The sequence below is a fragment of the Erpetoichthys calabaricus genome, chromosome 5 (assembly GCF_900747795.2).
Source record: "Erpetoichthys calabaricus chromosome 5, fErpCal1.3, whole genome shotgun sequence".
NCBI lineage: Eukaryota > Metazoa > Chordata > Cladistia > Polypteriformes > Polypteridae > Erpetoichthys > Erpetoichthys calabaricus.
The window spans coordinates 214,770,026-214,784,318 of NC_041398.2; the positions used below are offsets into that span (position 1 = coordinate 214,770,026).

At 39.9% G+C, this 14,293-nt stretch overlaps 1 protein-coding gene across 3 annotated transcripts in view; it reads left to right on the forward strand.

Moving 5' to 3' along the window:
* Positions 1-14,293, forward strand: part of oacyl (O-acyltransferase like) — a 55,673-nt gene that overhangs the window by 8,479 nt on the left and 32,901 nt on the right. For all 3 annotated transcript variants that reach the window (XM_051927377.1, XM_028803185.2, XM_051927376.1), the window contains exons 4-7: positions 6,072-6,207; positions 8,103-8,347; positions 9,799-9,978; positions 11,845-11,947. In XM_051927377.1, the coding sequence (XP_051783337.1) occupies positions 6,072-6,207; positions 8,103-8,347; positions 9,799-9,978; positions 11,845-11,947 (664 nt within the window). The remainder of the gene's footprint in view (positions 1-6,071; positions 6,208-8,102; positions 8,348-9,798; positions 9,979-11,844; positions 11,948-14,293) is intronic.

Consider the following 14,293-nt stretch of genomic DNA (forward strand, 5'->3'; position numbering starts at 1 on the left):
CAACAAGTTCCACGCACTTCCCCTTTACAAATCCCAACGAACATGAAATTTAACGCACATGCACACGCCTACAGCCCCATCCTGACTGTTCCCAGTACAGTATTTTGCATATTTTAATATGCAAATCAATATAAATATCACCTTCTGTTCAGTGTTTGGTTAAAAACAATGGAAACGCCACATGAAAAAAAGCGAATTTCAGCGAATGTGAAGTGGAGGCAAGGAAAAACGTACTGTTTGTTAGCTTACACAGTTATATAAAAAACGAAAACATGGCAGAAACACTTGAAAGTTCAAGTTGAGAAAGTCGCACAGTGGTCAGATATCACAGTGGATGTGAAAAGGCGAGTCGCAGCCCATTGTCTGTCTATTCGGTTTCAGGCAATATTACAAAAACTGATCCCTGTACGATGGTGAGGCCGTGATGGTGCTGCTGTGCCGATTACGTTGTTGGGCACTGGCTGCACACACACCTCTGTCTCAGAAACTGCTGGGAGGACATCTGGCTGTGTGCTGACGGACGCTGTTCTAGAATGACAAGATGCAATAGTGGATGCTGTAAGAGATGTGGCCAATGAACTGAGGAATATAAGGGCTGTACTATGTAATACTGATCACAAATTAAATGAATTAGTTAAAAAGTAAATGCTGCATCTGATTATGTTTTTACATTTTACTAATTACATTCAAACAAAGTTGTAACAGTGTCTGACTTGGCTGACCATTTGGTGAGTCAGGTTCATCATAGAGCATCTCTTCAGGTACATGCTTGCACATTATTTGAGAGGAAATGCTTTCTATTAACATAAGCAAATTCATTCTCTGAAGGCGCCTTTATAGTGTAGCGATGGCACCGAGTGCCACAATAGATCGATTCTCTGCTCTTTACTTTGAGGTGACTCGCTGTCCATAAAAGGACTGCTTGCCTGTTGCCTCACTAGTTGGGAAAAGCACCTGCCATTTTTATAGGCTGGCCAGCTATATATGATGTAATGTCAGCTCATTCTCTGGGTGATTCATCCCTGGCTGATGTAACTTGTCTAGCACCGTTGTAATAGAAATGTGCGTGCAGCTGACCGCTCCGATTACATTTGAAAAACCAGACGTTACCGTGAATTGCACTTTTATGTTTTCCAGTTCAACCACAGTGTAAAGAAATCTTACCTATCTGGATGATAAGCAGATAATAACATCCCATACAGCTGGCATGGCGCAACTCAGTGATGTTTGTGAAATACCCGATCGTCGGCAAGTTCACATTGAAAAGCTCCTGTGGCTAAAAACCTAAGAGTGGGCAGAACTTGCAATGGAGCAGGTAGAGCACAATTCTGCAAAGTCTGACTTTGTAAAACTGGCACCAGTTCAGCACACAGCTCCAAGAGGAGAAGCTCTTGGAAATCGAAATCAACTTAGAAGCCAGTCATCATCATCTCTCCTCTAATTCTTCCATTTGTGATGTCTTCTAAAGCAGGGATGGTAGCTGGAATAGTTTGGCCATTCTGTGCACCATTATATTGTGACAGAATGATTACAATCAAGAGAATTATTATTTTTTAACATTTCATTGGATTTATTAAGATCAAATAACATTCCATACAAGCAAGTCAAATTTTACAAAACTATAGGTTTGAATCAAATCAACCCCCACCCATAAAAAAGAGCTAGGCCAACAGAGTAAAACTTTAATAGTAGGTAAAATAAAGAAAGAAAGAAATAGAATACAAAAAAGGGAAGAGAATCCATTTAAATGCTTATTCTAAAATGTTATTGATTAGATCCCTGCCAGGTTTTTAAAAAGTTTTGCGCAGATCCTCTAAGTGAGAATTCGATTTTTTCCAATTTCTCACTGTGAATTAATTTCAGTACATTTGATAAAACCCGCATCATAGATGTGAATCTAAAACAGAAAAGCAGACTGCAGAAACAGTAGAGCCGCCAGATTGCAAAACCGAGCAGAAACATGCGTACGCAAGAGGAGGCCCTGCCGTAAAAATGTGCGTGACTTTATTCCAAGTTTAGTTTTTATACAACTCGAAGTGAACGTGAAAATGGGAGTACGCAACATTTTTGTGCGTATACAGTACTGTTTATACATGAGGCCCCTGAACTTAACGCATTGGCCTCCATAATATGAGATGACCCAAGCTACTCTGACCAGATAATCTGGAACAATACTGAGTCTGCACCACAACAAATTCAGGCTCATCTGAGGGACCAAGTTATATCTTGGTAGATGGACGCCGCTCAGTTTAGTTCTCCGTATGTGAATTTATGCAGCCTCCCTCTGTCTCTTACCTTTACTGATTAGATTTAAGGTAAGATCCCGTAAATGCCCCGTAAATGCCAGTAGGGACTCTGCTCTGTTGGGCCCTTGAGCAAGGCCCTTAACCTGCAATTGCTGAGCGCTTTGAGTAGTGAGAAAAGCGCTATATAAATGCAAAATTATTATTATTATTATTATTAAGATCCTAAACGTATCCTTATACACCAATCAATCAGCCACAATATTAACTTTCATCCTACCAACATATTTTACATACATGAACTGCTGACTGGGGTCCCTGGGGACCCCAAGGATAATTTAATATAAGAAACAATCATTATAGCAAAATAATAATAATAGCAAAACTTATTTCTTATCAAAGCATTATTAGTTACAGTATGTAAATAATGTCATCTGAAGAAAAAAATAGATTATTATTATTGTTTTAGCAAATTTACAATTAATTTGCATATTTTGTATATAAAATAATTGAAATAAACACACAGTCATTCAAACGTCAACAATTTTTATTTACATATTCTTCTCTTTTATCTTTTAAGACAGACTTCCTGTCTGTGTCTCGGGAGCAAAGGTGACACCTTTTCTGAGTAGATTTTCCACCCAAGTGTTGGACAGTCACATCTACAGGAGGAGTTTTACTCACTCCCATAAGGGTCAATACTGCTTTGATTGGGGCTTGCAATGTAGGAGTTTCAGCTCCAGCTGCCTCCGGAAGATCCAGTGACATCTGCCACGTTCTGATGACTTCCAGTCTGGGAAGTTCCCCACCCAGACGATGAAGGCAGAGATGGCCACGACATCCACCATGTTCATAAATAGTGCCATCGGCCATCTGTTTATTTTTCTACTGCTTGTGAATATTTTGGCCAGATGATCCAGATTATCCACGCCATTTTTGGTTGTATTATAGTGTAGTATGATCTCTTGTTTTTGCTTTTCACCTTCAACCTTGGTGTCATGGTGCATGGAGGACAGCACCAGTACGGCTTTTCCTTTTGCTGGAACACATGACACAAGGGTAATTGGCCCATAAAAGCAAAAATGTGAACTGTTGACGTCCCTATGACTGTTAGGCTTCATCTCCTCTGGGATATGTGGCTTGTTTGACTTTATAGTGCCCACATATGTCAGTCCATTTTCCAGTAAATTTCAGCTAAGAGAATGGACTCAGAACTTATCTTACCTTAGGAACAGCAGTATCTCACGTTTTCAACAGAGGAGCTGTGGAAATCTCTAGCTGCTGCTGTGTCTGTATCCTTTTAAATGACTAACAGAGTGTCCCTACATTCCTTGATAATGTGTGACACTCTCACTTAGGACCAATCAGAAACAGTAACTGAATATAAATAGTTATATTTCTTAAAATTGCATATGCAGGATTGGGTGCTTTTGACATTTGTATTTTTAAAAATCAATGATCAAAACAGAAATAGAAAACAATGATGTGACATTCTTAGGAACAAACTGCTTGACAAAAAATTCCATAAAAAACTGGAATGATAAAGAAAAGCACCTGTGAAATATGATAAATTATATACCCCTGGGGTCCCTAAAGACCTCAGTCGGTAGGATGAGGGTTAAAGCTACCTGCCCTATATTGTGTAGGTTCCCATGTATAGCTTTGACCCTTCGAGGCAGGGACTTCACAGGACCTTTGAAGGTGTCCTGTGATGGCACCAAGACATTAGGAGCAGATCCTTTAAGTCTTGTAAATTGTGAGGTGGATTGGAATTGTTTCTCCAGCACATCCCACAAATGCTTGATCAGTTTGAGATCTTAGAAATTTGAAGGCCAAATCAACGCCTTGAACTCTTTGGCATATTCCTGAACAATATTTGCAGTGGCGCATGGGCATGTTATCCTGCTGAATGAGTCCACTGCCATCAGGGAATACCATTGCCATGAAAGGATGTATGTGGTCTGCAACAATCTTTAGATCGGTGGTACGTGTCACTGTAACATCCACTTAAATGGCAAAGTTTCCCAGAATAACATTGCCCAGAGCATCACACAGCCTCCACTGGCTTGCTTTTTTCCCATAGTGCATCCTGCTGCCATCTCTTCCCCAGGTAAACAGCACACATGCACATGGCTATTCTATCCACATGATGATTCAGCAGACCAGGCCACGTTCTTCTGTTGCTCCATGGTCTAGTTGTGATGCTTTTGTGGCCATTGTAGGTGCTTTTGGTGGTGGACAGGGGTCATCACAAACACTCAGAGCAGTCGGTGGTTACACAGCCTCCTACACAGAAAGCTGCGATGCACTATATGTTCTGACACCTTTGCCTCATGGCCATCATTAGGTTTTTCAGCATTTTTTGCTATAGTAGCTATATTGTGGGATTGGACCAGACAGGCCAGCCTTCACCCCCCACATGCATCAATGAGCCATGGGTGCCCATGACTCTGTCATCCATTCACCGGTTGGCCTTCCTTGGACCACTTTAGGTAGGTACTGACCACCACATACCAGGAAAAGCCCACAAGACCTGCTGTTTTGGAGATACTCTGACCAGGTTGTCTATCTATCACAGTTTTGCCCATGTCAAAGTCACTCAGATCCTCACGATTGCTCATTTTTCATCAATCATTTTTCATCAACTGACCTTCAAGAACTGACTCTTCACAAGCTGTCCAATATATCCCACTCCTGGGATGGTGCCATTGTAATGAGACAATCAATGTGATTCATGTCACTGGTCAACGGCTTTAATGTTGGGGCAGATCAGTATATTTATGTAAAGATAATGAATGACACTTAAAATTTCACAATTTGAATCTCGTATTCTAAAGCAATCTATATCGCAAAGCCTCACAACATGTGGAAATGAATGCAGTAAATATGGCGATAGTAAGGAACACAGACGTGAAGCTCCAATTTGGACAACATAGGAGTGACACTCAGTCATCTTTAGCTCCGAATTCCTGCATTCATTTCCAGACTACATTTCACTGCGTAGGCATGTGTGCAATTTCCAAAATCTCCTTTGGTCAGATATTTTTAGTATTAATTTATTGTTTTTACACCTAGCCAAGCATGTGTTAATAATTCTAGAGCAACCTCAAAAGCTAAAGTTAAGGTTCTTCATACAGAAGAGCAAGGAGCACTGATACCCAATGAAGACTGAGGGGTTACTCAAAATGATGCGCACAAGCAAGTGTTTTCTGCTTTTAATTCCGTAAGAAGTTACATAAGTATATGTTCAATAAGTACCTAAGCATGCAAGTTACATGTATACCTAGAAGCATGTACGCATACCAGTTATTTATCCAATTTCTCATTCTTCTTTTGAACTAAGAGCCCAGTAAGCACCGTGCACCCATCTGATATGACAGCCGTCTTTACACGGGCGGCGGGATTCTTAGCTACGATTTTTATTTTTCCTAACCAGCCATCACTTTACAATTTGAGTGGGGCAGCCAATTTCATTCCAGGTGTTCATGATAACCTACTGTAGCAGCTGGAAGAGAATATTTTAAAAGAAGTTAGTAAAAACAAATGTAGGGATGAGGTGTGCTAATAGCATTCCCGAAAAACTGTGGTGGGAAATTCAGATCAGGCCGTGTCATTACCATGACACACTTAATTAGCAGCACAAATCAACTTCCGTTGAAGTAATTAGTTGATAAGAAGACCTCCGACAGCAATGGATGTTTGGTACCAGGGCTACAACGCAGCCCCCTACTGGCTTTACAGTGGGTGAGCGCCTGCCTACTTGCTCAGACTCCTGCGGTGTTTCACTGACTCCTCACAAACTCTGTTGATTTCTTTCTTTCTTGTTAGACATATTTCAGTACAAAGGCTCCTCACTAATAGCTCCTGTACCATCGGTGTTACTGCCCAATGACACCCAAGGGATTTACAAAGCTCAATGTCTGGAGAACATGGCCACCCCTGACGCATCGGCCATTGTGTGCTTGTAAGTATACTTGATGTGTTATGTGACTATGACTGTGATTCCTCCAGGTTCATCCATCTATCCATTGATTCAATAATCTTATTTAATTCACGGCGACATGAAACCAGGAGCATCAGGGCATAAGGTGGGAACCAACTCTGAATGGGGTGTCCGCCCATGATAGCAATCATAAGACCTCCACACTTTTTACTTACTTATTTGCTTACTCAGGGCCAATTCAGAATTACCTAACATGTGTGTCTTTGGGACGTAGGAGGAGGACTGGAGTAATGGAGGGCAGTGCAATGTGCAATGCAAACTCTATACAGAAGACAGCCTTGTTGGGTTTCAATCCAGGCTGCTGGGGATGTGGGACAGCAGGGATAGAATCTGCGCCACAGTGGCCCCCAGACGCCCAGTTCAATTCATTCCTATGTAGAACACAAGCCAAGAGTGCAGTAAACATTTCAAAATGGAAAGAGTTAAAACGCTCCAGGCCATCACCTGACTGAGCCATTCCATTGATATAACCTGCTTAAAGTGGTGGAGTCAGAGCCTGTCCAGGCAATTACAGTAATATCTTAGGGGCCTAAGAAAAGTATTCACCCCTTGGAGGTTTTCACATTTTGTTATTTCACAATTTTGAATCACATTTTGGCTTTCTTGACACTGATCGGCAAAAAAAGAAAAAAAAAAACTTTAATGTCAAAGACAAAACAGATCTCTGCAAATTGATCTAAATGAACTACATCCAGAAAACACAAAACGATTGATCGCATATTGTAGGTATTCACCATCTTCAAGTCAGTATTTAGTAGACGCATCAGCCGTGGTTTGTCTATCAGCTTTGCACATTCTGATAATGAAATTTTTCCTGAATCTTCTTTGCAAAACTGCTCAAGTTGTCAGGTGTCCTGGTGTTTGTGAGTGAACAAACCTTTTCAAGTCCAGCAATAAATTCTCACACTGACTTGGCCTATCCAGGTCATTAACATTGTTGTTCTAAAGCCATTCTTTAGATTGAATGTCAACATTTGAGGTCCTCCATAAGAGTACCTGGAGAAGTTTCTTATGTAGAATGCCAGCTCTTTTCTGGCCTCTTCATGTGGTTCTTGATAAGTGTCACTGGAAGGAGACTGTCACCCTGTCACCAGCCTCCCAGGTGTGCCCAAATTCCTTGTTCTTATGGTGGTTTCTCTAAGACATCTACTGGACTTCTGATTTGACGATTTATAGCAGGGGTCCTCAGGCCTCCTTTTAGGGGGTCACAGTGGCAGCAGTTTATTAATTACTAGCCATTTCTTTACCAAATGTCACTTATGAGTGCCTTTCATTCTGACACTTTAGACTGCTCATATATTCTAGAGTTTTTTTTCCAAGAGTACCACCCAAATGATTTATGAAGTAGATTAGCAATTCTCAGTCCTTAACTTTTTTCCTCTTCCATTTGTTTCTAAAAATGTTATTAAACCAGACACTTCATGATGCCCACCTGCCAGTGTAAATTGGACTCAGTTAGTTGATCAATTGCAGGTTCCTTGGTCATTTGCATCTCATTTGTAGTTGGCAACATGCAATTTAAAAACACTGACTACAGCTCTTTGGGACTTAAAGAAACAAATAGGAGTTGGGTAACTTAACCTAAAATGAAATGCAAAAATGTTGATTCAGAAACTGGCGTTGGAACAACACCTACATACAGCCACTGAAAGCCTCCAGGACCAAATCTGAGGGTCTCTGAATCAGACAGATTCCAAGCCATCTCAAGATCTTTTTGCCAGCCAGAGAGAACCATTTGAGCATTCCTACTTGCAGACTAACTTTGTTTAGTTCTTATTTCATTACGTTCTTACCTGATTCGTGTATTTTTGATTCCCATCACGGTGTTGACTGATTCTCTCAAGTTATCTTTTCAGGCTTATCTGTCTTATCCTCGCTGCTTTGCCCCTATCAGCGACTCTCTATGTGGCGGTCCTTAAATGGAAATCTCCAAAATCGGAGGATGCCAGCCCTGCTCCTCCTGGTGAATTTGATGAAAACCATTACGGCACTTTCCAGCTCAACAACGTACATCTCCGACTGGCAAACAGCTATAGTCATGAAGATGAATCTTCTAAAGCCTCCAATATCACAAATCAAGAAAGAAGAAGCCAAGGTGTCCGTGAGTCAAGTCATCTTCTTTTCATACATCCAGATTCAATTCTTTGTTTTTTCTTTCATGGTCCTCTGGGTCCTACTTACCATGAGCGTGTGTGGGTGATTCAACATGGAGTCTCACATGTACAATGATGATTGTAATTACCCAGGGGTTCTCCTTAGGAAATAAATGTTTTTGGGGTCCGTGTTTCTTGGTCAAGAATTCAGGCTCCCTCAATGCATATGCAGTATGAGTGCAGGTCACATTTAAGCTTGTCCTTCATTTGCCTCTGACATCTGTAAAACTCTGCTTGACAGGTGGTGAATCAATCGCCATCATGATTTAACTTTTTACAGTCATTTCAAAAAAAGTTAAGCTCTCTATTTGAGGTTTTTGAGGTTATTATTATTTTTTGCTTTGATGTGTTTTTAGATAATGTTTAAAACAGAAGATGTTCTCCAGTGACATTATTTTGTTTTTGATTTGTGCGCCACCATTTTGTGTCATGGTTGCCATGAGGTTGGTGGACAGAATGACTGGGAGTGTGTGGCACATGACGCCATTGCTGTTGTATTATAAAGGTCAGAGGCCTGCACTTGTCCAAGTATACAGATTCTTCTTTAAAAATGTAGTTTGCAGCTTATTATTGCATCTCCTGGGTACAATACTTGATTTTCTTCTTTCATTGAGATTTGGTTTATATGTAATTCTTCTCGATTTTGACCTTCTTGTTACCACCTTTTTTTTCTCTGAGTTTGGTCTCACGAGTTGGACTTGGTTTAAAATAAATTCTTGACTTTTTGACAATGACCTTAACTTGTTCCTGGCACTCCCCATTTCTTGGTCCTTAGATTATGAAGTCTGTTCTTTCACAATCACCAATACTTCTCACACTGTTATTATATCTTAGTGGCAATAGTAGGGGATAATTAGAAAGTTTTGGGCCTTTTAATTGCATCTTAACATCTATTTATTAAAACTCAATCAAATCCACCAAGTGTTTTACAGAGACACAATGTTGAGAAGTTAAAGGGCATCACCAGGAAATTATCATCAGACTTTCAACAGATTTGGAACAAATGATAACTCTGACATTTGAAGCAAGTAACTGCATGCATGGACTGTTCTGACAGTATAATTTCCAAAAAGTGGTCAACAGTACAATGTGACATTGTGTCAGTGAGTTTTCTGTGCTTTCTTAGGCCCCATCCACACTAATGCATTATCATTTAAAAACACATACATTTGTCTATGCTTCACTTAGTGAGTAATTCAGCATGGCAAGCCATGTCATGGAAGCAGCAAATGTTGTTCTTTTAAGAATCAAATCACAGATACGGTTAAGTGTTTTAAGTACGGGAAGCTCTCATCCTTTCTCCTACTTTGTATTTATGTATTTCTTTCTGTTTGTTTTTTAAAATTTCTTCCATGTTTTCCTGTTTCATTATAATATTGTTTGTTTTAATTTCATTTAGGAGAGAAGGGCTTCTTGGATCACTTCATCGCAACCATATCTCTACAAAATACAGCGCCAGCTGTCCTGAGTGCCCAAACCACTGGAGGAAGCTATTCAACCTTGAATGGGATTCGAGTTCTGAGTCTCCTTTGGATTATTTCAGGACACACCATCCAGATCTGGTCTATGATTAATTTAGGTAGAGTGAACTGAAAATCTAAAGGGAAATGTTGAATGATGGCAGCAATGCCTTGAAATGTTCACATGACGTGGCTACAGATCAGTGATGGTGGAGGTGGTGAGCAGGTTTTCAATGAAACTGATCATCTAATCACATACTTCAGTATGTGAATTTCCCTTTGGGATTAATAAAGTATCTATCTATCTATCTATCTATCTATCTATCTATCTATCTATCTATCTATCTATCTATCTATCTATCTATCTATCTATCTATCTATCTATCTATCTATCTATCTTCAACACATTTCTTATTTAGCCATGGAGATGACTAATAGGCCATTACTGTCCTATTCTTATTTAGGGACTGATTAGAAAATGGTGGATTAGATATGCTCCAGTTTTAAATACTTAGATAAATGACCTAAACAAGTTTGCAGATGATACCAAACAAGGTGGAACCGTGGATAATATCAAATCCGTTGAATCAATACAAAGGGACTTGGACAACATTCAGACTTGGGCAGATTTGTGGCAGATAAAATTTAATGTCAGTAAATGTAAAGTATCACACGTAGAAAGTAATAATGTTAGAACTGAGTACACAATGGGAGGTCTGAAAATTGAAAGTACACCTTATGGGAAAGATTTAGGAATCGTAGTGTCGTCCACATCAAGAAGGAGCACAGAAGCAATCAACAAGGCTAATAGGGTGTTCGGTTACATAGCATAGTGTGGAGACTACAAGTCAAGGGAGCTTATGATCAAGTTACCGTGTATAACTCACTGGTGAGCCCTCATCTGGAGAGCTGTGTGCAATTTTGGTCCCCATATTACAAAAAAGATGTAGCAGCACTAGAGAAAGTCCAGAGAAGAAAGATTCGATGTGATCTGGCCTCTGGCTTGTTATGAGAAATTTATAAATGGATTTTAAATTAATGATATGCTGATGTCATCAGAAACTTGAGCATCAACTCATCTCGACTGTCTTTTGGATAAGCAGTGAACTTGGAAGAAGTTGAAATCTATCTATCTATCTATCTATCTATCTATCTATCTATCTATCTATCTATCTATCTATCTATCTATCTATCTATCTATCTATCTATCTATCTATCTATCTAACCTTGTTAAGGCCTGAATTTGCACAAAAGATAGAAATGTTAGAACCATAGGCACACGGAATAAGCTACTAAGTAGTGGAGGAATTAGGTGGATAGAATTGGAAAACTTGTTGAAGTGAATGGCTTGTTCTTGTTGCAGATGTTCTAAATCAACACTCAGGGTTAAGCAGGCACCAGCCATGTTTTTAGGCTAATCGTTGAGGGTACCGTGGTGGTGGAGTGGCTACCATCAGTGCCACATGGCTTAAAGAGACTGGCTTTGGCAGGTCTCATTTGGCACAGTATAGGTATGGTCTATTTGCTCTTTAGAAGAGATGATTGCTACTTTCCATAGATGATGATGGGGTGGTCTCTGCCTTCCTGCAACCTTGAAATGATAGGAGGTTCCTAGATCTTTACTTTCTGATATTCACATTATAGTGCATGTTTTCATTGCCACAATTTTGTGAAACATGGAAATTACAGACTAATAGCGAAAATCCAGGGTACAGAACTCAAAACAAGATGCAGTCTTGTCAAGCATCAATGAAAAAGCTTAATGTGTAGCCCACACAATAGTAAAGGTAGGCATGGTGGAGGACCTGAGTGTGGATCCTGAAGGTTCTCTGAAGATCTTAAAAGCCGGAAATTGTTTGAACTTCCTCCTTGTCTTGATTAAACTCTATGGCAGAATCCTCCGGAAGAAACCAGAAGAGCAGAGTGCTCACCATCAGGCAGTAGTTCTGTGAGTTTCTATATCTTGCTGCTTTCTTTTCTTGCAGATAATTCCAACCGCTGGAAAAACAGTGTTACTCGAAATCCATTGAACATCCTGACCATAGGTGGACCAGCATACTTAGCAGTGGACACCTTTCTGCTTATTGGGTAGGTAAGCCATGAGGAAGTATATTTTGCAGTGACACTGTAATGTATATCTGACACAAAAGTGCATTTCTGCTGTCATTTGTTTATTTTGCGTAGGAGTAGATCACCTGACCCATCCATTCTACATATTTACTTCATTCAAATAGAAAATAAATGATAAGGAGCAGATTATAATTAATTTGACTCAGGAGAACAGGGACCATACCACATGCACTTCATAAAAGGTCATCCACGTGAAGCTAAGCATGTTCTGGCCCAACCAGTACATGTATGGGAGACCATCTCAGGAAAGCTTGGATTGCTACTGGAAGAGGTGTGGGTGAGGCCAGCAGGGGGTGCTTACCCTGTGGTCTGAATGTGGATTCCAACGCCCCAGTGCAGTGATGGGGATAGTGTGCTGTAAAGATGGCACTGTCCTTTGGATGAAATGTAAAACCGAGGTCTTGACTCTCTGTGGTCATTTAAGATCCCTGGGCATCCTTTGTAAAGAGAAGGGTATATACCGATGTCCAGGCTAAAGTGCCCACCACAGCCTAGCCATTCTTGCCCCCTAATCATCCCCTGTATCTAATTGGCTCTCTCTCTCACCACTTCACTACCTAACAGTTAATGTGTGGTGAGTGTACTGGGACAAAATGGCTGCCATCACATCATGCAGATGGATGCTACACATTAGTGGTGGTTGAAGTGGCACATTAAGTAGCGTCAATAGTACTGTATAAATATAAAGAATTATTATTATTATTATATTATTATTCTTAACACAATCTCAGCTGACCTCAGGGAGACCTCATCTTCTTGTGTGTGTCTCTCCAACATCCCCAATTTGCACTTTAGCAGCACCCTTTTATTTTCAACTTGGGATGGTTACATTTTATTTCTTTGCAGAGTTATTATTCTGAGGGTATGTGCCAAACATTCACATTAATCTGCCTCAAGAGCCAATCAAAAGCCACCTATATTTTTTGAGAATTGCCTGTGTACACATATACATATATACCGTATACAGTATACAATATCATCTCCAGACAGAGGAGCAGCTTCAGCGACAGACTGCTGTCACCATCCTGCTCCACTGACAGACTGAGGAGATCATTCCTCCCCCACACTATGCGACTCTTCAATTCCATGGGGGGTAAACGTTAACATTATACAATGACATTGACTGTTATACCTGCCTCACACTCTCCACCTTGCATTTATTAACTTGCACTGTGTTTTTATCAATTTTTAATTAATATTGTTTTTTTGTATCGGTATGCTGCTGCTGGAGTATATGAATTTCCCCCGGGATTAATAAAGTATCTATCTATCTATCTATCTATCTATCTATCTATCTATCTATCTATCTATCTATCTATCTATCTATCTATCTATCTATCTATCTATCTACAGTACGGAAAATAGAAATAGCCATGGCACAATTGTTTAAACTCTATAGATTAGTATCAAATGCTTCAAGTTGCTTTAACAAAACAATGTGCCAAAACAACTTACTTACTGGGGACTGGATGAGTTGCATCAGCCTGTAAAATTCATGCAATGGCACTGGCACATCAGCCATTCCTCCTTGTTGTCGTGTCTAATGTGCTATGGGAAATAAGAGTTTCCAGTTGGAAATTCTTAAAAGATCTAATGGTACAATTCAAAGTCACATTTCTCACCTGAATTCTCTGAGTTATAACCCGATGCTTAACTCTAATCTCATTTAAATATACAAAACATAAACTGATAATTAACATACTCAAAAATTCCATGTGGTGGTCACAGTATATTTAAGCAGTGCTATCCTACCAATGGGTTCTCTTTGCTTTTTTTATTTACACTAAAAGTAGTTTAATCTTTACTTATGACTAGGGGGCTCTGACCCCTGCTCACTTCACTCACCAACCCCCAGGCGGGCGCTATGCACCAGCCACTTCACGACTCGCATATGTCGATTTCACTTTCACAAAACAACAAATCTTTTAATTCTTGCGGATACGCCTCTTCATTAGGAAGAAACACTACTTTTCCCAACACGAATGAGACGATCTACAAGTCTCTGACTTAAAGTTTAAAGCCGAATATTATCTACATAGTTCTGTCATATCACCTATGTTAATATATTCAATCTCTTTTCGCTGTTCTGTTATTTCACCGAGTAATAATTTCCATTTCTTAGTGCTAATGCAATCTTTACTATCAGTTTTTTGAGACTTTCGAATTTTAGTACTTTCATAATCTCTAACCTGCTCTGCATGTGTATCGCAGCAACGTTTTTGAACCTCTTTGCGACGTTCTACTTTGTCTTCTACTCTTTTATTTCTAACCCCACTTGGAGCTGAGAGTGCAGGAAGTGTGTCT